This window comes from Haemorhous mexicanus, chromosome 1 (genome assembly GCF_027477595.1).
Source record: "Haemorhous mexicanus isolate bHaeMex1 chromosome 1, bHaeMex1.pri, whole genome shotgun sequence".
In the NCBI taxonomy this organism is placed as follows: Eukaryota; Metazoa; Chordata; class Aves; order Passeriformes; family Fringillidae; genus Haemorhous; species Haemorhous mexicanus.
In genome coordinates this window covers 7,938,904-7,962,562 of record NC_082341.1, presented here as the reverse complement: position 1 = coordinate 7,962,562, position 23,659 = coordinate 7,938,904, and the positions used below count along the sequence as shown (strand labels likewise).

General features: G+C 37.8%; 1 protein-coding gene across 3 annotated transcripts in view; it reads left to right on the top strand.

Moving 5' to 3' along the window:
- PAXIP1 (PAX interacting protein 1) overlaps positions 1-23,659 on the top strand; it is a 31,186-nt gene that overhangs the window by 5,774 nt on the left and 1,753 nt on the right. For 2 of the 3 annotated variants that reach the window (XM_059839548.1, XM_059839556.1), the window contains exons 3-19: positions 1,348-1,391; positions 3,967-4,030; positions 4,375-4,488; positions 6,366-7,004; positions 9,761-10,478; positions 11,327-11,421; positions 12,370-12,465; positions 12,778-12,915; positions 14,231-14,352; positions 14,903-15,087; positions 15,214-15,257; positions 17,644-17,711; positions 18,076-18,178; positions 20,318-20,486; positions 22,029-22,129; positions 23,285-23,419; positions 23,503-23,578. In XM_059839548.1, the coding sequence (XP_059695531.1) occupies positions 1,348-1,391; positions 3,967-4,030; positions 4,375-4,488; positions 6,366-7,004; positions 9,761-10,478; positions 11,327-11,421; positions 12,370-12,465; positions 12,778-12,915; positions 14,231-14,352; positions 14,903-15,087; positions 15,214-15,257; positions 17,644-17,711; positions 18,076-18,178; positions 20,318-20,486; positions 22,029-22,129; positions 23,285-23,419; positions 23,503-23,578 (2,911 nt within the window). The remainder of the gene's footprint in view (positions 1-1,347; positions 1,392-3,966; positions 4,031-4,374; positions 4,489-6,365; positions 7,005-9,760; positions 10,479-11,326; positions 11,422-12,369; positions 12,466-12,777; positions 12,916-14,230; positions 14,353-14,902; positions 15,088-15,213; positions 15,258-17,643; positions 17,712-18,075; positions 18,179-20,317; positions 20,487-22,028; positions 22,130-23,284; positions 23,420-23,502; positions 23,579-23,659) is intronic. The other variant, XM_059839564.1, reaches the window with a different exon arrangement.

Genomic DNA, 23,659 nt, shown 5'->3' with positions numbered 1-23,659 from the left:
CTGTTACTACTTTCCAATAACAGGGTATTTTTCAGTAAAAATTAAGGGCTTCCTTTTTGAATATGTGAACTCGTCACTCTGGAAGTCATGAGAGAGATTGGAAGAAATAACACTAGAATTTCACTGCTGATACCTTTGAGTACATGATTTTGGGTTATTTTTTCCTATGGGTACAGGTGGCAGTAGAGAATTTTGATAGATTTTGTCATGAGAACTCACCTTACAGTGTAGAACTGAATTAACTCTAAAAAATGATAGGTCCTTGGCTAGGGACCTTTATGGTTATACTGGGTGTGCTGGTTAGTTTGTAGTTCCTTTTTCTGAAGTGGTTTTTGGTGTAATTTTAACTTAATAAGCAAGGAAACTGCTGCCATTTTCACGAGAAGGAAGGACATCAGCATCGTAGAGAGCACTTCCTACTTTCTAATGCCACTTAAATAATTTAATTTGCTTCATAACTGCCAACTCATTTGCTGGAGGAGAGCAAATCTTTCACTAATGTCACTTGGCTTGACCTGAAAACATCACAGCATGATCTGTAATCAAGAAGATCAGACTAAGTATTAAAGGGACTGTAAGTCAGAGGCAAAAGTAGCTGGTTATAGGGAAAAAGGAAGATTAAAAACTTAGGGGAGGAAAATATCCTTTTTTTTTTTTTACTGAGGGTTGAGGAGTTAGAAATTAAGTGTTTTTAGCTCTTTTTTGTATTATGTGTTATAGGGGAAGGAGAGTAACCAGAACTGGGACACCATAAGCACAGTTGCCACAATATATTCTTTTGTTTGTCTTTTGAGGAAAAGTTATTCCATACTGAATGTGATGTCACTCTTTGCACATTCTTCCTTACCTGCTGCACTGGGACCAGTGTCCTACATCTCCTTCACTCACTGCCACCTCCCTTTGTCCCTTTGAGCCCTTCTGTCCCAGAATACTGTCAGAGAGGGGCCATCGCTGCTCAGCAGCCAGCATTGTTCTGTCTTAGAAAACTCATTCTGTGTAAGGCTGTGGTTCTTCACTCCTTGGTGATGAGTGTAGGATAGGATTATCTGAATTATTTTTTCTTACAAGTAAGAACTGCAGAAAGGGAGAAGATTAATAAATACTGTAAATGGCATGAGAGAAGTGGGTTGCTGCACAGCCTTTGAGCTGTCTTATTGTGAACTCTTGCAAATAAGTGAAAAGTTTTTTTTTTGCAGACTAAGTGCAATGTCTGTGAAACACTTAGACTTCCAAAGCTGGGAAAAGTATATTAAAACTAGCTATAGCATGAGTTTGGAAGGTAATTCATATTTTGTGCATGTAGAGCAAGGATTTTAATGTCTAAAACCAGGTTTTTGTTTTTTCCAGCCTTCGTGGGTGATCTTGTCTGTTCGCTGTGGAGCTCTTCTGCCGTATCCTTTTAAGTTCAAAATTCTGTAGAAAGCATGTTAAAATGAATACCATTGAAGGATTCAAGACTGTTTGAAATAGGTACTGCTTAAACTTCTAAAATGGTCTCTTGTGCTTTGCCTGCCAAGGTTGCAGTGTGCTTGGAGCTTCTTTGTCCTCAGTTTTCCTGTCCTTTTGCCTATTTTGTGCTTCATAGGCACTTACAGGACAACTGTTACCAAATGGAAAACAAGAGCTGGTAGGTACAAGAATCCTGGTGTTCATACTAGGAATTCAGGCCTTAATGTGCTTCAGAGATTCAGAATTCCTGTTTTACACCCAATAGTTTGAGGTGTGTGCCTTTGCAACTCGCTGTGTTTCTGTGATTTGGTCTAGGCTAGTGATCTTGGTCATTTGTGTCTGGACATGATAAATGTGTTTATTGTGCTTTCATCATCAAGATGAGTGTTTAGTTGCTTATGATACATGTCTTTCAATCTTCTCCCTATAGATGAGGTGTGTTCACCAAAAAAAAGCTTGGAATCAGCTATGTTTTCAGGCTTAAGTAACCTAACATTTCTGTATTGATGTTCTTTCACATGAAGAAGTTGCACTATTAAAAAATTTGTCTTCCATCTGCAACCAGGGTTTTTTTAAAAGGGTACTCTAAGACCTGACGTTTTTGGATACCCAGAAGAGAAATAAACAGATGAAACAATGAAATAGTGCAGTCCATAACTAAATTGTAGCTATAAATGTGGGAATGTAGCTCTCAATGGCTGTTCCTCAGGAAGTCTTTATTGTGGGAACATAGGAATGGCCAAATGAAAAGACCAGGTCTCAGTAGTGACTTGTTCTTCAGTTGCATAAAAGAAGGAAGTTTTGTACACCTGTGAGCAATAAATGTATCCTTGGACCTTTGACTTTCTAGCACTTCATGTCCTTAGAACGTGGTGGGTTTAAGTTTTACTCTGAGCCTTATTGTGCTCACTAAAACAGGTTGTTAAGTCTTTGCTTCATTTTATCCTGTTTCAGTCTCTTTATGACTTCTAGTGCAGTGACATCTGGCCTTTCATTAGGGATTTAGGTACTGCCATAATGACAGAAATACAGTCATTAATAGGAATAGCTTAGTTTTTCCAGCTGATTGCTTTTGTACCCTGTTTAGGCAGAAGTTTGAGATTGACCATTACCAAATTAAAACATAAACTAAAGACAAAAATGCACAAAGTGGTGATTGAATTTCTGAAGAACCAAGTCCTAGAAACATTTTGTGTCAGTTAGACTTATGGACCTAATAAGAGCCTTAAGGATTTTATGTTGCCTTTACCAATTCCGGTGCTTATTTGATGGGCATTTGCCTGTAAGTTGCTAAAGGTAAAGTTTAATATAGAAAGATTTAATACAAGGTAAAAGCGCAGTAATTTTTTTTCTGTTTCTTAGTGGAACTTGTTTTCACTAGAGGGAACTTAAGATGGCAGAATGTTGTCCTGTGCTCTGCTCACTGATGTGTGCAAAGTCTGACTAACCTGCAGTAGAAGGGAAGTAGCAGAAAAATGAAGCTGGAAGCAGACTCTGAAGAAGGAAAGAGAGTTTCTTGTGTGAAAACTGTGGCTATGATGCCATAAAGAGGACTGGCAATTTCTTTTGCAGCAAAAGCAAGAGTGAGGAGGGCGTATTTTTCAATGGTCTTGTATAGATAAAAGAGAGTCAGAGCACTTGTGAGCTTTTGTTGATGGCAGGAAAGAAAGTGAGTTTTTCTGTATTCCCTCTGTTTTGTTTTATTGTTATGCTGCTTGTAACTTTTAAAAAAGAGTCTCTTTCACTCCTGTTCTTTAGAGAGTGCAAGTTCCAGGCAAACTGATGGACCTCTTAGAAGTTAAATACTGTCTCTGCTTTATGTGCTAACAGTAGGTACTCAGGCAGGGAGTAGACACCTGTACACTTTTGAAAGATCCAGTACTGAATTTCTACCTTGGATGAAATGGAGAATAATTTAGGATGTTCATCAGGCCTGAACTTCTTGAGGTATTCTGGGTTATGGCAGTAATTTATTCTTAAATTTTAAAGTGCTCTTGGCTTTGTCATCAGCTTACTGTGTGCTGTCTTTTCTGGGCCTCAAAATGTGAGTGTTGCTGGTGCATCTGTCAACATCATGGGAAAATAATTCTGTTTCATTTAAAAAAAAAAAAACTCTATCTGTACATGTGACACAATGTACACCTGTTTCTGTAGTCATTTTTTTGTGACAAATATGCATGGATCTTAAACACAAGATCATATGAAAATGTGGAAAAGAGGGGCAAGTTGCAGAAGTCTGATGGTCCCTCTGTCTTTCCCAGGTCAGTTCTGGTTTTAGACTGTTACCAAAATTGATCGTAATATTGCAGGTGTTCTGATTCAGTTTGTACATCAGGTTTTTTTCTTGATGCATAAACTTTTATTGCAAACAGACAACGAGCTTTCAAAGATGAAAGTTTTTGAATGGTCAGATACTTGGTATTATCTGAGAAGTACTGCATAGACTGTTTCATTTCCTTCTAATGTCCCTCAGGAAACTTATCTAATTATTTTGCATCCTTGACACCTGCTTTCCAGTGTAAATGGCTTTTCTCCAGAATCATGTCAGGTCTTTTTTGGAGTCACTGCTTGTCTCTCTCAGGTAAGAAGTGAACCATATTTCAGTCTACTCTAATGTGCATTATGTGTGGGATGTTTGCTTTTTTGAGGAGAGATACCAGTTTTTCTGTTGCACTATGACTTTTTTTTCCTCTTTGTTTCCTCTGTCTCTGTGCAGGTTAAAAATTACTGTGTAGCGGTTTTTCTTCTTGTGTGTCTTTGTCACCCTTTTTTCCCCTTTATTACTTTCTTGCTAATTTGGTATTTAAAAGGGATAGGAAATACATTAGCCAGCCTTGTAAATGGTGTGCTGTGGATTACTAAAATTCTTCCAGCTGAAGCCAGCTGGGTGCTCGGAGCTAAAAGGCTTTTCCACCTTCCTTTTAGGTTTCATCTGAAGACCGAAGTACGCTGTGGGCTTTGATTACTTTTTATGGAGGGAATTGCCAGCTGAGCCTCAATAAGAAATGTACTCACTTGATTGTGCCTGAGCCAAAGGGGGTAAGAGTTTATTACATGTACAGTTCTTCTTGTTGTAGCTCTCATTTGCTTTCAAATAGGCAAAAATTTTTCCATCTGCCTGAAGTTAGAATTCTTAACACTGTTGATTAACAACTAAATTCAGTAAAATTAGGCATTGCAGCTATTCAGTTTGCACTTATTTTCTGCATGGCTTTAAGCCTGATTAATTTAAAGGATGTCCAATTTCACGCTGGTATTTGAATTCCAGTTTGAATAAAGAATTTTATTCTTTATCTTGTTTGTCTTAGCCTAATTTTGATATGTCACAGTCATTAGTGATTGTGATTATATTATAAATTCACAGATATAGAATCAGTGAAGAAAAACAAAGGACAAAATTGAAATATTGAAGAATAAAACATGTGCTGGCACTGGGAGAAAAGAAAGTTTGGCTGTGGGAAATGAATGCTTTTCCTTCTTTAAAATACAGCAACCTTTGTAGGGCTGGGTTCTTTTTGGTAAATATGTGTGTGTCAGTTTTTGGTTTTGTTTTTTTGTGTTTTTTTTTTATTAAGTGCTTGATATTTCTTCTGTGGACTGTTTAGAAGGGTGTATTGAACACCATTCTATTTCATCATAATGAATAAAATGCTTGGGCAAAACTTTATTACCTAAAATTTTGTTTGTAAGAACCAATGAAATACATTAAGAATCATGCCTTAGTAGCTTACTTAAAAGCTCAAATAATAAGCTTTTTAGAACAGAGGATGTTGTCTTTAGCTTGACAGTCAAGAAACTTAAAGAGGTTTTAGCATTCTCTGTCTATAGGATACAAATATTTTAATGCACACAATCACTGAATGGGAACAATTTTATGCGATTATTACTGTCTGCTTCCAGTCCTGCTGCTCTGATACGCTACAAGGGAAGCTACAGCAGTTTGTAACAAGAATAGTTCTGTCACTAGGAAAACTTACATGATTGCTCTGACTAGATACAGGATGATAAAACAAGATTGTTAATAATTCTCACCAGAATGAAAGAATAAAATCTTGTGTTGGCAAATAAACTTGATTATAACTCCAGTCTCTTTATTGTGCATGAATGACAGTTTCATTGTAGGAAATAACTTCAGAGAACCACTAAATTAATTTCCTCTGAATGTGCTTGTTGTTAATTTATGTTGTTTGACATAAAAGAAAATACCAGCTCAATCATTTCTAAATATTAGATCCTGAAATAAGTTTCAGATTTTCAAAAGAAAGGTTTTTTTCTGTACTATTTTCATGTATGTGAGGGGTTTCCAATAAAGAGGATATTCAAATAAATAGGACACTGATTCTGTGTCTATTCTATTTATTAGGAAACAGTGGAGTTTTAAGATTTAAGCTGTATTCCTGCTGAAGTGCTTTTTTTCAGTGACCAACTTTTAAGTATTTGTCTCTACTTTATTACGGAATTCTGACTTTTTCTCCAAATGCTTTTTCATAGTGGGACTGGGGTTTTAAAATTTTTTTTTTTAATGGATAAAACATAAACTGTATTTAGACTTGCCTTAATGTCCTCCTAAAAATCACGTGCATTTTAGTATTGACCATGATGTTCCTCACTGCTGGGTTGGAATATTTTGGTGGTTGGCTTAGAGAAGAATTTGGCAAGTGAGGACATCGATCTTCTGTAGTTGTGCCTTCTGAGTCCTTTATAGTGTAAATGTGGAGAATTTGGGGTTTTTTTGTTTTAATCTCTTGGAATTTGTGGTTCTGGACCATACAAGTCCTTTTGGATCTGGGCAAGATCACTCTCTGGTATTGGACAGTGTCCTTGTAATCTCCCACTCCATGCTCTAGCCCTGTTCTCAAAGAACATACTTGTGATTGTTTTTGTCTTTAAATAACTTTTTTCTCCACCCCCCCCAGGAAAAATATGAATGTGCTTATAAACGGGACAGCATTAAAATTGTGACCCCAGACTGGGTACTGGATTCTATAGCTGATAAGAGTAAAAAAGAAGAGACTCCTTATCATCCTCGTTTGATTATATACGAGGAGGAAGAGGAGGAGGAGGAGGAAGAGGAGGAAGAAGCAGAAAATGAAGAACAAGATTCACAAAATGAGGCTAGTACTGATGAAAAATTATCAAGCCCAGCATCTTCACGAGAAGGATCACCTTTGGGTGATCAAGCTTTTTCACCAAAATCTGCTGATAAGGCAAAAGGGGAACTGATGTTTGATGATTCTTCCGATTCCTCTCCAGAAAAGCAAGAAAGGAATTTGAACTGGACACCAGCTGAAGTCCCACAGGCATCTGCAGCAAAGCGTAGGTTGCCTCAAGGGAAGGACTCCGGGTTGATTAATTTGTGTGCCAATGTCCCACCAGTGCCAGGTAACATTTTGCCTCCTGATATGAGAGGCAACCTCATGGCTTCAGTGCAAGGTGCCCAAAGTTCTGACCGCCAGGAAATGATGGCCACGTGGAGTCCAGCCGTGCGGACGTTAAGGAATATTACTAATAGTGCTGATATTCAGCAGATTAATAGACCATCAAATGTAGCACATGTAAGTGTTGGATTTTTAATTTATAAGCTATTGGACTTTTTCTTAGGAGTTATAGTGTCCAAGAACTTCAGTTTCCTTTTGCTGTTCTTAAAATACCCAAAGTTAATACTTCCCCTTATTACTTAAAATTATAGCCAAATTCATAATTTCCCTGTAATAAGTAACTTAATTTCTCGCAGATTTGCAGAATGCATTTGGAAAAAAACATATGGAAGAGTAAAACTATGTATAACTACAGCATGGTTTAGATTTTCAGTAAGGACTTCTTGGAAAGAGATGGAAAAACATGGATTTAGAATTATTTTACTAGTTCAGGAAACCTGGTTTCCTGTCCTCCTAGATTCTCAGTCAGTGCAAGGAATTATTTATGCCATAAACACATGAAATTGTGGGATTGTTCCCACAGTAGCTTCAGTTCTATACTGCATTGTTCTGCTGGGCATCGTTAGGTTGTTATATAGTGTGCATATTATGATGGAGAAGTCCTAACTTACACTTTCTCATGCCACTTGTGTAGTTGAAATAATTGCAGCTCTTGTGTTGAATCTATTTCTAAAGAAAATAAAAGCAAGTGAGCATGCTGCACCTGCAGCATTGAAATGCTTAGATGTTTGTGGGAAGGGAGCATGAGTAAAGTAGATACTGATAAATGTTAGGCATTTCTTTTACTTAAATAATTGCATTGGTACTTTTCTTTGGATGTTCAGCTGATGGTAAAACTTTGAAAGGTGCCAGAGTAGTACAAAGGCTTCAGCCAGTACTTAAGCACAGTGTGGAGTCACTCAGAAATGTTGACTCTATGCTGATTATATGACATCTGAATACAAAATGGAAATACTGGCATTATTTTAAATCTGATTAGATTCCTCTTCTCAGTGCCTTGAATTAAGTGCTGAGACTTCTGGGCAAGGCCTGAGCAGAGCTGCCAACCATTTGCTCAGTTGGCCAGCATGGGTAAGTTAGCCACCACGTCTTCTCCAGCCCAGTCACTGTGCCATCAAATACACATCAGTGGTGTCCCTGTGGAAGTATTTCTCTGTCAGCAATATTTGCAGAGCTACAGGGCACTGGTGGTTGTATGCTTTGGCTTGTCTCTGTTCATCCAAAGTCTGCTGGAGCAGGGGCTGGACGGTGATCTGTGAGGGCTCTACCAAGCACCCTCTCAGGCTGCTGGGCCAGCTCCAGCATGTCCAGAAAGGCTTTGCATCTTAGAACTGTGAATCTGCTTCCTGGAGGGAGAAATACCTGTTCTGCCTTTTCCCCTGTAACTTCTCTTTTACTTTCTGCCCTGAATAATGAGTGCCAGTCTCAGTGAACATTATTGGAAAGTTAGTGTTTAGTTTGAAGCTCAGATTTCTGCCAAGTAGCAAGATCTGTCATCATCAGCTGTTTACAGATACAGAGGTACTTTCTGAATATAGCCATAGAATGCTTTTGAAGGTTTTATCCCTTTATTTTGAAATACATGTCTTGAAGCTTTTGTAATTTTGGCTTCTGCTACTTGTTGTGGAGAGAAGCTCCTCACACTGAGCCATAGAGACATTTTTTGTGTGTGTTATTTTTAGTTATTGAATGTTTCTACTGTGGTGCTGCCGAGACATGAGTGATGGGTGATGCATTGATAATCATGGCTGCACATGTGTGCACTACCAACCACATCAGAATCATTTACGTGACACCTGAGATGTTTTGATGTGCATTGTGAAAACACTTGAGCCACCTCTGATGGAGAGTTGATGAATAGTTGAGAGGATACAGTAATTGGCTTTGTGCTCTACTGATGGGCTTTGATTCCTCTCTCTCTCTCTCTCACACACACACACACACATACACACGTCGCTGAAGGTGACACTGTGTGTTGAAGTAGTGAGGGTGAAGGAAACAAGCTTTGCAGGATTCATCAAAGCTGATTTCATGTTTAAAAGACTTCATAAATGGCAAGTCTAGAATTTCCTTTTGCTCCTTCTCATTTGTAATAGGTAGTTTATATTAAAATATTTTGATAAGTATGTAGAACTCATCCTAATCTATTAGAACTTTGCCTAATTTTGCCTTTTCTGATGCATAAAAATTCGCTGCCTAACTTGTTTCTGCTTAGTGTGAAATGATTTTTCTCTTAACAGTGGATTATACATTTAAAAATAAAGTTAAATTCTAGATTACTTCAGCACTCTATAAACCTAAAATCTAGTATTCTTAAGTAGGGAGTTTAGGTTGTTTTGGGTTTTTTCCCCAAGAAACCCTTAGTGCTCAGCAGATCAATGTTTCTTTGTTTTTTGGTATTGAGATTAAAAGATAAGCTATATATTCCTGAATTTGTTCAAAACAGCACTAATGAAGGTATCATTAGCAATTTTTAAGTGAAAGTAGGACTATGGAACTAAGCTCTGAATTTGATGAGCCAGCAGGATTTTAAAATTAATATTGCAGTTGATCAATGTAATTATTAATGTATTGTTAACAGTCATAATGCTGTTGGAAAAATTATTAATAATACAGGGACGGGCTTTAATCTTAAATTTAACTAAAATGTGCGTTGCTGTTTATTAGGAGTCACATGCAGCTCCACACTTCTCTTTGTGTAAGTCCTGTCTTTTCATTTTGCTATTAGGCAGTTCAAGATTTTTGTTAAGCTCACAAGGTATTTAGGTGTAGGGTTCTTTTCTTTTAGGAATTGTATTTTCCCAGTAGTTCTTTAAATATTTTTAAAACCGAATGACAACCAAAAGGTCACAAAAATAATCTTTGTTTTCTAGATATTACAATCACTTTCAGCACCTACAAAAAGTTTAGAACAGCAAGTAAATCATAGCCAACAGGGACATCCAAATGTGGTGCTGTTTAGTCAAGTGAAACTAACACCAGAGACACATTTATTGCAGCAGTCACATCAAGCACAGCAGCAACAGCACCATCCTCTTTTACACCTTCAACCTCAGCAACTTATGCAGCTCCAGCAGCAGCAGCAGCAGCAACCCCAGATCTCCCAGCAGTCCTTCCAACAGCAGCAGCCTCACCAGTTTCCCCAGCAGCAGCAGCAGCAAGTCCATCAGCAGCACCAGTTCTCCCAGCAGCAGCTCCAGTTCCCGCAGCAGCCGCTTCACGCGCAGCAGCAGCTGCACCGCCCTCCGCAGCCGCTCCAGTTCCAGCAGCAGCATGTGCTGCAACAGCAGCTGCAACAGCTGCAGCAGCAACAGCAACAGCTGCAACAGCTGCAGCAGCAGAACCTGCAACAGCAACAGCTGCAACAGCAACAGCTGCAACATCAGCAGCAGCAACTGCAGCAGCAGCACTTACAGCGACTGCACCAGCAACATCAGCAACAGCAAATGCAGAATCAGGCAGTGCAGCACTTAACTCAGACACCTCAAGCACTACAGCTTCCAGTTGCAGCCCAGCAGCCACAACACCACCAGCAGCAACAGCAGCAACTGCAGCAGCAGCCGCTTTTTGGGCACGATCCAGCAGTGGAGAGTTAGTAATTATTGCCTTCTGATCCTGGAAAAAAGTAGCTAATGATATGAAGTGGGGTAGAATATCAGAAAGTAATGCTGTGTTTACACGACTGGATTGTAAGAAATGCCACTCCTGGCTCAGAACTGTTTTTTCTGATTTTTAGGCAAATACTTATGTAATATTACTTATAAAAATATTGTAATTATAATAATATTATAATTATAATATTATACTAACACTTATAATATTATTTTATTCAAATAATAGCTAATGATGATCCAGCAATCTGAAAAGCATGAGAGTGCTGAGAACGTTCTCTTTCCAAATATACAGTTGATACCACAAGCACACTACCTATACTTTTAGAACAGTGTTAGTAAATGCACAGCACAATTGTTTAAAAACTTCTTTTCCTTTGGAAGAGGGGGAGGGGGGAAACTTTCAAACAGCTACAATTCCAGAAATACCAGTAAATTATTGAAGATTCAGTATCAGAAAATTGTCACACCTTGCTTTGAATTATAGTAGAACTGAAAGCTTTTTGATTGTTTTGGCTGTTCATAGCTGATCTCTGTAAAGGAGGAAGTGGTCTTATGTTTTATTTTTTATGACCCCTCCTTTTACCCCTTTAGCCTCTCTTCATCCAGGAAAAAATCTACCCTTAACAAAATCAGACTCTGGGTCGAGCTGTGCCTTAAAGGCTTTCAGCTTTGGAATTTTGGATCCTACTTTTTCCAAGGAAGTACACCTAGGAGGTTTATAAGGTGGTAATACGAGGAGGTCAGTGTAGCAAATGTGTTCTGAGATGAACTCTTCAGACTTTTAAGTATTTAATTGTTTGTTCTTTATGTGCCAAACTATTTCAGTTCCAGAAGAGTATTTCCTACTGGGCTGTGTCTTTGCAATTGCTGATTACCCAGAGCAGATGTCTGACAAGCAGCTGTTAGCAACCTGGAAACGGGTAAGATTGTGCATAATATAATATAACATAATGTCATAGTCCCTAAATTCTAAAAGAAAACATTGGAAGTACTTCAGCACTGTTCGCTCTTCTTTAGGCATCCTTTTGTGTAATTCTTCTGTTACAAACTAAAAGAAAAATTGTTCAACTGCTGCTGACCATAAAAATAATAGAAATACTTCAGGTGTGCAGCCTGGTTGAATTAAGTCTTCAATCAGAACAAAATCTAAATAAGTTGCAGCCTTAACTATTTCCCAGTTATGCTTTAATCAGGCAGCTGTAGTACAGCAAGTGTAATATAGCATCGCTGTCTAGCTTTAACTTGATTGTATAAAAACATTCATTTTTGCATATAATTTTGGCATTTACTAGCCTGTGAGGTATCCACCTGAGTGAATAAGATGGAAGAATAGAGTGTTTCTATTTTTTTGCCAACTTCTATTTTTCAGAAAAATCTGATTGTATCCTTTCCTAAATAAGAGGACTTTGATGTTCTTCAGAAACTTCTGATGGATTTTATAGTTGAATTTTCCCTACAATTTTGCATAATCAAGTAAGCTGTTGACATTTTTAACAGCACTTGTGTTTATTGCTGAGATAGAATTGAATAGTTCATGAAAAATTGTTTAATAGTTATACTGCAAAACATAAAAAAAACATAAGAAGGGTTATTTTTGTTTATATATCTTTATTTTGTTTATTTTTTTCCATTTCTTCTAAAAATAAACTTTTTGTTCAGTGAAAAGCTGCATATTTAATTTTCTTTTTTGTTTTCAAAGTTGTTCTAAAGCTAGATAACAAACCTAGTTTTGGGGGGTAACTCTTCAGTGAAGTCGTGCTAATGGTGGCAGTGTCCTAAAGGGTGGCCTTTCATTTCAGACTTTTTGTTTCTTAATGTATTGTAAAAATAGTTATATCCTAGAAGTTCTGCACTTACTCTCTTACCAGATCATCCAAGCACATGGTGGGACAGTGGACCCAACCCTCACAAGCAGATGTACTCACCTTCTCTGTGAAAGCCAAGTCAGTAACATGTATGCTCAGGTGAGCCAGCTGGGAACCTGCTGGGTGCATGCTTTCATTTTATCACTGGGAAGGCAGGCCTTTGCACTGTGCTTCATGCTTAGACAGCAAATATAAAGTTTCTCTTTTTTTTTATGATTTTTTTGGGGTACAAACTTTCATAGTGTGTGTAGTAGACTTGTTCCAGAGTGCACTAAGGAAGATGCTATGAGAAAGAGGAGTCTAAAACTTAGAGAAAAACAATTAATATCTAAGTTTTGATTTGTAGAAAAAGTATAAAAAAATAAACACGTATTTTGGATTTTAAAAGCTGTTTGTGCCTGTATTTTGTAGGCTTTAAGAGAAAGGAAGAGATGTATTACAGCACACTGGTTGAATGCAATCTTGAAGAAGAAGAAGATGGTCCCACCTCATCGAGCCCTTCATTTTCCAGTGGCATTTCCACCAGGAGGAAAGCCATGTTCTCAACATGTAAGAAGGAAAAGCTTGCTTTAAAAGAATGCTTACTTGCTTCATTCCATGAGCAGTATTAAAACAGAGCTAGAAAGTGCTTTACACATTTCTTTTGCCTTGGAAGAAGAGCTTCTGTTAATCTTAAGATGCTGAGTTGATGTGGTGCTGCTGCCAGGTGTTTCTCAGTGCTTTGCAAGTCTCCCTGAGTTCAGGGTGGTGAGGAGTAACACTTGCCTTTGTGGGTTACTCTCTCAGACACTGAGGGGCAAGGATTGCCTGACTTACACATGGCAAGGTAGCAGCAATCCAGACTGCACAGCTTATTGCAGCAGAGCAGCAGCACATCGAACAGCATGTGCTTCCTTACCATAACCCAGGATTTTGAGAGGATTTTAAGGGTTTTTCTTAGTTAGTGCTTAGCAAATACCTAAAAAGGAAGCCTATGCTGCTAATCAGAGGATAGGAGGTCACAGTTCCATTGCTTGTGCTATGAGGAGCTGTGAAAGTGGAATTTTGTGGAATTGAAAAACTTCAGTTTGTTGAGGCATCTTGGAATTTACTATGCAGTATAAACCAAGATGCCAAAGTATGTCTTGGCACTGGATTTCTTGTGCTGGATGCAGACATATGGGATGATGGCCTTGCTAATAGCCTGTCCTGATGGACGTAAAAAGAAATACAGATTTGGGAAAATCAGAGTATAACAGCATGTGTATCTACTCAGTGGTTAGTAGTAAATGTAATATACAATGTAATAAACACAATTTTAAACAGAAGTACTATTGCCTTTCCCTAAAGAAAAGGTGAGAATGGCAGAAACAAAAACTTGTCAGAATTAAAGATAATAATGGAAGATGTGGAATTACAGTTCACCAGCTATGATCAGCTGGCACAGTTTATTTAGCTTCATTGCAGAGTAGAGCAGTTTTCAGATTTTTAGAATAAAAGAAGTAAGTGTAAGCACTTTTTTGTGTGAGACTCTATGTAAATAGCAGCAGAAGGAACATGGCAGACATGAGAAGCAAATTAGCTCTGAGCTCGTCCATAATAATGCTGTGGTCTCTGTAAATAAGAAAAAAGCTGACCAGAAGAATGAAAATCATTCTTCCTGAGTCAGAGTTACTGCTAGAAGCCTGAAATTTTTATGTACAAACAAATCACTTTTAAATTGTACTGTTTGTATCCTACAAGCCACGCTTTAATTGAGTGCTTTATACACCATGCTGTGCATTTCACATGTGTAAAAAGTTAGTCATGGGAAAATATTTTTCATGGGAGTGTTTTGTAAGTGCCATCAATGTTCAGTTACTTAAAACTGTCTTTCTCTCTGCAGATAATCTGTGTGACAGGATTTGTTGACAGTGACAGAGATGACCTCAAGCTCATGGCCTACCTAGCAGGTGCCAAATACACGGGCTACCTGTGTCGCAGCAATACAGTTCTCATCTGTAAAGAGTAAGTGTTGCACTCCACAGTCCTTGCTTTCTCAGCAACCTCTTGCCACAGTGCCTCTCTAAATGTGAGGTACTACCTGTGGCTCATTATAAGAGTGTTAATTGTAATCAGTTCTGCAGTTTGATAATGATAAACTTAGTGGTGTTGTTTCTTGAACTAAATTACAGCACATATTAAGTGATAAATTTGGCCTTCTAAACATAGGCAAAACAGAAGTAATTTCTAACTTTTATATTTTATAATATTCCTAAGTGATGCTCTTAGATCATCCATAAATAAAATACCTTTTTTTTAATAGCTTTTCTAAAACATTGGAAGAAGGAAAATTTAAATCCAGGTCTAAAGATTGCATTTGCAGCAGAAGTTCTCCCCTGACTGGCTTGTTCTGACACGTAGAACAAAAGCATTTTTGGAGTATCTCCTCTGTCACAGTTAAAACAAACAGTAGACCAATAAAAACCACTGATATTATAGGTGTATTATTAGAAATTGCTATTTTTACCAATTTCTTTGCAATACAAATTCATTTTCCTCTCCTGTGCCCACCAAGGGCCAGCGGGTTGAAGTACGAGAAGGCCAAGGAGTGGCGGATCCCGTGCGTGAACGCGCAGTGGCTCTGTGACATCCTGCTGGGGAACTTCGAGGCGCTGCGGCAGATCCAGCACAGCCGCTACACCGTCTTCAACCTCCAGGACCCGCTCTCCCCCAGCCAGCACCTGGTGCTCAACCTGCTGGGTAAGAGTCACAAAACCCTCTGGTCTGCAGCATTTTTATGTGCCTGTTTCATCAGCAGGAGCGTGTTTCCTCTGGTATAAATGGTTTGGCAATGGTGTCATTTTCGTTCTCTTCTCCATTCCCTAGATGCTTGGAGAGTCCCATTAAAGGTGTCTCCAGAACTTCTAATGGTATGTTGAATTATTGTGTATATACAGCTGTTTTGGTAAGATCACTCCATGCCTGTGCTGAAGCTTCTGGTTGTACTTTTTGCTAATGTTCTATTTTATTTTGAGGAATGTGAGAAATAATATTTTTGCAGAATTAAGGAATTTTAGTGGGATATGCAGAATGAAGTTGCTGTTGACACACCTTGGGCTAGATATTTCATTCTTCAGTTTCTACATCAGACCTTAGTAGTATTTAAATCAGTACCTAACGCTATGTATGTGAGACCACATAAGGGTTTTTAAGACAGAACACCCAAAATCAGTAAGAATTTTGTTAGAATATTGACTGAATTTTAAGTATGACACATAACGTAAGGTAAGGGTGCTAGTGCTTCATATAATCTCTCTGATATATACTAAGAACTAAAACCATGGGCATATATACCATGTATTTTAAATTTAAAAAATATGTCATGTATACTAAAAATTGTAGTTGATAGCCCTGAAATATCAGCAGGAAAGAACAATGGGAAATTGTACCTTGAAAGACATGTAAGAGAAGTAAATTTTTATCATAAATGCTATTCTGTGAACCATGCAAAATGTAAGTTTTCTGCATATTCAGATTGAGCTGCAGTTTCCCTGTCAGCTCTTACACCTATCTCATGTTTTTGTATTGTAAATTTTCTTCCCATTTCAGATTTATACTTGATAATTTTTCACAGTATGTCTCGATGTAGGTAAATTTGTACTACAGGTGACTCTCAGATAATATTTTATGTTGCACAAAAACGTTTTGCCTCACCTATTGTGTTTGGGTCACTTGTATCTCAGTCACTTTCAGACTCTTCAGAAAAGAGCTGCTCAGTAACTCAAAATGTAATTTGTAGCAGTGTTTTAAATGGGGATTCTGAGCACTGTGGCTTGAATACCTTTCAGCTCTAGAAATAGGCACTACTGTTTTCCTGACCCTAAGTTTGAAATGTTCTTCTTATAGACCCTTGTGGATTTGTTTTGTGGGCCTGTAGGAAACTCTCATTTAGAAAAGTAAATGCTTTTAAAAATTTGTGGTCTTCATATTTTCCTGAAGATGGAAAATATTCTGCTCTTACAAAGGAAAAAAGTCCTTGAGAAGGTTCAGTAAGCAGTATTAGGATTTAAAATAGCTTTTAACTAACTCAGTTTTGGTTTTCTTACCACCACCCTTTGCATCCACGTTGCAGTTGAGCTCATCTTAAACCTGGATACATTCTTTGTGTGCATCAGTCACACAAGGTTTTTGTCCATGTTTTGTCTTGTGTAGCAAATGGAGACCTCAGGGGTCTGATGGGTAATTTAGTACCTCCTGTATTTATGTGGGGACCCTTCTTGCCCGTGTGAGGTGAGAGTTTTGTGACTTAGATTGAAAGGGGCTTCTGTAGACAATCTAGTCCAGCTGCCCTCTGGGTGGCTGCACAGGAATATGGTTTGGTAATAGAAAATGCTGGGCATGTGGAATTGCCAGGGAGGACAAGGTACTTCACTCCTTCACAAGAGACATTTCTATTTGTCTTGGGCTTTGGGGTCCTCTTCTGAGGACAGCTGTCTTGTCAAATGCTGTTGATGCCATCTACCTCTTGCATTTTCATAGTTGAAATGTCTATCAAAATGTGAATATGTGCATTTTTCTTTCCAGCTGCTCATACTATGGGCTGACTAGCATAAAAATGCCTGGCCTGAGAGCAGGGAACAAAGCCCTGTGGCTTGTTCCTCCCAAAGGAACATTCTCACAGCAAGGCTGGTACAATGCTGCCTGTCTTTCTGGTCATGTGCCTCTTGCATTCTTCATTACATTTCAGGTATTGAAGGTTAAAAAGAAACGGATGTCACACACTCCTCAACCTGGGAGCTGTGTTTTCAGGTTACCAAGGAGAGTCTAAAAGCTACATTTGATCACCCCTGGGGGCACATGCTCTGGAGGCTAATCTGGTACTGGGGAGATGGCACTTTCTATCCAGCTTCTGTTTATGTAGTTAGGGAACTTGAGTTTATAACAGTATTTTCTGGGATATTACCATTACCATGAAATTTAGCACCAGGAAGAATATTGTAGTCTTCATGTACTTAACAAATGGACAGACTTTTCAGTCTCTGTCTCATTTATTTCATTGGCTTTTTCGTTGATAATTAGCTGTGTTATTTAAAGGAAAAAAGTCCCACAATATTTTATTTGGTGTGCACTTTCAGGGTTACCTAAGTTTGTGGAGAAGCTCTGGCTGAATTTCAGCTTTTGCTGTTTGTCTTGTTGTGTCAGTAGTAGGTACCCCATGTATTCAGCAGGGTCTAATATTCCTTTGTGATTAATTCAGGATAGAAGTCGTTTTCCCTGTTTAATTCAGATCTAAACATGGAACTGGTCTGATTTCAGGGTGTGAGGTTGCCTTTGAAACCAAAGCAGAATGAAGCCAGCCTTCAGCCGTCTTCCAAAAGAGCAAGGTAAGAACAGTGAGCAGTCAATGCCCCTTTATTGACTGTTCCTCAGAAGTGTCAGCTGCCCATCAGCCTGCACCATCCTGTGCCCTGCTCAGTGAAATAACTCTCAGTGGGCTTTGGATGTTGCTAGTTCCTCAGCTGGCAGGACAAAACAATAACTGGGAGAGTACAGAAAGAGGAGAGAGAATATGTCGTGTTCCCTGCATGGTGATTTTTTTCTTTCAGAAAAAGTTGTGCCTAATTCTCATTCATCTGGGTCATTCCATCGGTGAAACTTGCAAAAGTGTGCATGTCTAAATTTCAAAATTACAGTTCTACAGCCTTGGGCCCAAACATCACATTCTGCTGTATTTCCTATACTCTGTAGGATTGAAGACCTGCCGCCACCTACTAAGAAACTCACCCCTGAGCTGACACCAATGGTGCTCTTCACAGGATTTGAACCTATGCAAGTGCAACAGTACATTAAGGTGACTTTCAGGCTTATCTCTTGTGAACTACATTTGTACATCTGACAGTTTTAATGGATGTTGAATTTTTGCTAAGTCTTGATAAGCATATACCTAGTGGATAAAAACCAGTACTTACCAGCCCTGAGGCTGGGGTAGGTTTATGTGAAATGATTTTTATTTGGTGGCTGTTCTCCTTTAGTTAACTTCTTTATACTACTGGGCTACTTGCTTTTTCTTTCTGTAGGAGTGCTTTAAAAAGAAAGAAAGCCCTTTCCACATTTGCTTTTAAATAGCAAATTTCATGACCAAATTTAGGTGAGAAAAATAGTGATAGTTGTACTGGATAAGACCCAGGATTCTTCTAGTGGGGTTGCTGTCTCTAGTGCCAAATGCTTCAAAGACAGCTGATGACAAAGCTTATGACAGGTGTGAGAAGCTCCTGTGGAGGTTTTGTTCTGTTCCCTAATAAAGCTGTGCTAAAACTTAAATGTAAGTTATTTATAACATTCAGATAAAGAGAAGTAACTGAGGCCTAGTTTGAGTTACTACATTTCTCAGAAATACACACTTTGATGTCCTCAAAAATATATTATATTTTCTTTAATAAACCTATACTTGTTTTTAAAGCGGTTCAGCTTTAGAGGTCTTTTTTCCCTTGCAGTGTGTGCATTTGAAGCTTGATATTGAATATTTTGGAACATAAAATATTTTTCAGTGTATCAGAATAAAGTTCCAGTATCCGGAAACTTCTTGTTTCTGTCCTGTTGATTCCAGGTTAATTATATAGAGGATCTGTTTTGATAAGAGCTATGGCTCACAAATTAAAAAAAAAATGAACTTCAGCCTCAAAGCTTGTGAAGTTGAATGTAAACCTGGCAGCACTGATGATATCAAAACTCTGCAGAGTTTGGATACCTAACTGGGGCTGGATACTCATCTTACTGAGATGGAGGAGTAATCTTTGTACTTGTATGGCAAAGGGTCCCTTTTGCATCAGAGTGGAAATCTTGCAAGGTCTGCACTCATGGGTGTGAGTGCTTGAGTGAACAGAGAAAAGCAGCCTTTGCCTTTCAGAGGGGTGCAATGTCCTCTTCACAGGGTGTTTATTACCAGGAAGGAAGTAAATACTGGGGAGGTTCAGTGTCACTGAATAATACTTTCATGGGTCATGTTTATGCAAACCATCGGAGCATGGTGGAGAAGAGCCACAAGCACTGTCCCTGTCTGTCCTACATGCTCATCATTATCAGAGCAATGGAGTGCACAGGGCTGCCAGAGACCTCTTAGGCCTTCTAACCTAACCAACCCTTAGGCCTTCTTGCTTTGGGACTCCCTAGCATCCATGCAATATAAACTGTTAAATATTTATACTTACAGATATTGGTGTGCATTTTATTTATTTGTGCAAATTGTTTGTCTTAGTCTGAAGTCCAGGGTGCATGGCTACTAAAGCTGTTCTAATATTTTTCATTCTTAAAATTTTTATGAGGAGAGCGCTCTTTAACACCTGTGGTAATCTGATGTGCCTCACCAGCTCATTCATTGTGTCACTCATTCCTTCAGATAACAACTGGCTTAGTTGATAAGATAGCAACTGTGGGGAGCTTGTTTGAGTTTGGTGGCTTAACCAAGGAAAAGGGAATAGTTGCTCAGTATCATCAAAAATGCATGTGGAATATGTGTTTTTCATGAAATGCTTTTCTCTTTAAGAAAAGCCTAGCAAAATTAAGTTTGCTGTAGCTACACTGTATACTGCACCTTCCCTAGAAAAGAGCAAAATTATTATGTATTCTTCTATTGCTTACTTAAAATTTATTATCCTGTTTCACTGAAAAAAGATTTTAATTTGTATCTTACAGTTAGTTCCTTGCTTAAAAAAGCACAACCCAAAATCAAAAAACTGCAGAAGTGGGAAATTGTTTTTAATCTTGCCAGGTGATATTTATGTCTGGAAATACCTGGATCTTCAGTGTCTGTAAATTATTGTCAAAATTAATCAGCTTGAGTAAAGCAATCAGTGTAACACAGAAATCTACATTTATTATTTCATTAGGAGCTTAGTTTTATTTGATGTGATGATACGATATTTAGTTTCCTTTTTCCCTCCATTTTTTTAACAACTATTCCATTCTGGTTTGTGTTCTGTACAACTTTCAGAAGCTGTATATCCTTGGAGGTGAAGTAGCAGACTCTGCCCAGAAATGTACCCATCTAATTGCCAGTAAAGTGACCCGAACAGTCAAGTTCCTGACAGCAATTTCTGTAGTCAAGCACATAGTAACTCCAGAGTGGTTAGAAGAGTGTTTCAAATGCCAGAAATTTGTTGGTAAGTTAAATTAGTGTCAATTCTTATAGTAAAATAAATGTTCATTGACATATTTAAATACATTTTGTTGTTTATCTTCTGACTTCAGTATTTCTTGCCAGTTTTCTAAGGAGTTCAGCTTTTGAAATAGAAATTTTAATTCTACAACAAGTCTGATTGTTATCACTCACACCTCTTGGAGAATAATTTACAAAGTTTTTTAAATAATGATATAAGCAGCAAGTTTGTATTCCACTTTAGTTATAAGGTTGCCTTAGTGTGGTTAAGCAAAACTGTCACAATAATTATGTGATTTTTTTTTTTTTAATCAGGTTCTCTTTTAGCAGAATATTTTGTCTCATTTAGCTTTTATTTGTTTTAATACAGTTTTTTCCCCTTAAATGAAAGCAAATCACACTTAAAATGTTACTGTTAGGGTGATTAAATAGCTGGATATTGTTAAGTATTGTATTTTTTTCTTGTGTAGCTGTTTTGTAGATTTTTACCTGTGGCTGCATTATTTTTTAATTCACCCTTTCTGAAAGGGTGATTATTTGGTTGATGATGGTTTTGTGTATATATCATTGTAAGAAGAAAATGTACAGCATCACTGGCTAACCACTGTAAAGACTTAAATCTATGGATCATTAACTAATAAACCAGCAAACATTTTTAGAAATCTCAAGAACGCAGTTTGCTTATTTCAGCATCATTGAACTGAGAAACTGATTAATTTGAAAATTCTTAAAGGATGAAGAAAATCAGGGGATTTAGGATGACTGTTGTGATCTAATACTGGAAGTACTTCACTTATTTACTGAAATTAGGTTGATTTGTAGCTGATGGGCTGGTTTCAGTTTTGTACCTGCTAAAATGATGAAAAATACAGCAATTGTTTGCAAAAATTGTCATGTTTCTTTTGTCCTTTGGAAGAGTATTAACACCGTCTCTAGCAAGTTGTCAGAATCGTCCTTGGAAAGACCATTTTGATCTCTGTATAATTTTTTTGTTTTGGTTTTTAGACTTAGGGGTTTTGGATTAAATTTGATTTAGAAATGTGTTTGATACAGCTTTTGTGGAAAGATAAAGACTAAAATTCCATCTCTTATAGAAAAAGGGAAAATTGGGCGAATAACAGGACAAATGAAACAGATGGAAAGTTCTTTCTGTTAAGATTGTGTGAGGACTTGAAGACAGTTTCTGGGCTCCCATAGGTGGTCACAGTAATGTGAATTTAAACTTAATCCTTCTGATTGATCATTCTCCTTTGCAGCAAATCAAACAATAAAAAATTGCAAGTACCTCCAGTAAGTTAGAAGAAGGGACTTGATAGGACAGTGATTGTTGTTAGGTATGCAAGTGTAAAAAAGTTTAATTCTCCAAGTATTTGGGAGTCACCTTTGTAAAGAGCCTAATGAAGAGGGATATTTTAATCATGTTAAATTCTATTAGGTGTCTGCCATTCAGAGCCACTCTGCCACCAAGATGTTCTGCTCAGATTCCATCCTGGGCCATGGGGATGGCTGTGTTTTTTGTGCCACATCATCAGTCTTTCTTTTTCAGATGAGCAGAACTTCGTGCTCAGAGATGCTGAAGCTGAGGTGCTTTTCTGCTTTAGTTTAGAGGAGTCTCTAAAGAGAGCACAAGTAGCTCCACTGTTCAAGGTATGTAGTTTACCACAGCATTTAAATACTTGGGAGTTTTTCAACCTGATTTGTTTAGCATTGGGAATACAGGTTTTATAGCTGAAAGCAGTAGAGCAGGCTGGCATATAATATGAAACATTTGTTTTAAATTTTGGTTTTGACTTTATGCTGTTTTCTGCCTAAGCCTTGGGGTAGATGTAGACCCTCTGAATGACTGGATCCTGTAGATGTTAACCAGTCTCAGTATATTTGTTCCCTTCCAAAATTTAGAACATTGCTCTGTTACTTGCAGAAAGCCATTTATGGAAGGGACTTTCTTTTCTTTGTCTTCTCTTTTCTTTTTTACACCAGCCTCATAGTCAGAGCACTTGCCCGTAAAAATGGGAGTGTGAGAGGGAGTTTGCCCTTCAGCCTCAGGGAGTTCTAGTGTGAATCTCCTTGGAGACTGCATTTCCACCAGGCTGTTTGTTAGGATGATGTGAGATGTTTTCGTGCCTCTGGTTAAAATTACATTACACTGCAGAGAGGTATCTGGAGATCTGAGTTGCTAAAGATTCTTCAGCCTAACTGAATTACAGACTGTTTATGGAGGTAAACCACCTAAAACAGGTATTTTTTCTACCTGTAATGAATAAGGATCTCTGTCTTCTATTATGTCTGAATGCTATATTTTGCTCTCAGTTTTGCAGATTAAATAGCAGGGTGTTTTCTGTTTTTTTATTCTTAGCTGATAAACAGAGATAATCTACTTTGTGATCTGGTCACCTATCTCAGTCAAGTAGTAGAATAATTTTTGTCAGGAAGTAATAAATTGGGTGTTAATTAAAAGGTGAAAGTTCTTTTGTAACACTTGAGATGTCCCTGTTCTCAAAGAAGTGAGGAGCATTGTTCTTATGTGCCTCACCAAGCTGTAGTTGTTACTTTATAGGTGTGGAAATAGGCACACCTGAGCTGTTCAAAATCATCAAAATTCTGCATTTGTCCCTCCAGGGGAAACATCAGCAGTAATTAAGGACAATTCATCAACTGATGAATCTGTGTCCATAAGCCCAATCCCAGTTTACAAAGCCTGCCCTCTTGTATAAAAATGTCACAGGACATTAAAATTTCATGTTTTACAGAAATCAAATAGCATAATAATGCTTTTTCTTGTTCTTCCTTTTCTCTTTTTAGGGAAAATATTTTTACATTACACCTGGAATTTGTCCCAGTCTTTCCACCATGAAAGCCATTGTGGAGTGTGCAGGAGGAAAAGTATTGTCCAAACAGCCTTCTTTTCGAAAACTCATGGAGCATAAGCAGAACAAAGTGTGTTGAGTGTTGCTTTCTAAAATTTTTTTATAATAACTTACCATTTTCTTCTGAGCTAACCATTCCTTTCTTTCCTTTAGAGTTTGCCAGAGATAATCTTGATTTCCTGTGAAAATGACCTCCATTTATGTCGAGAATATTTCGCACGAGGCATAGGTAGGTCCAAGCTTTTGTTGTGATTGAGCAGTATAACTGTTACTTTGATTTTTTATTTTTCTATTTCCCAATTATTACTAT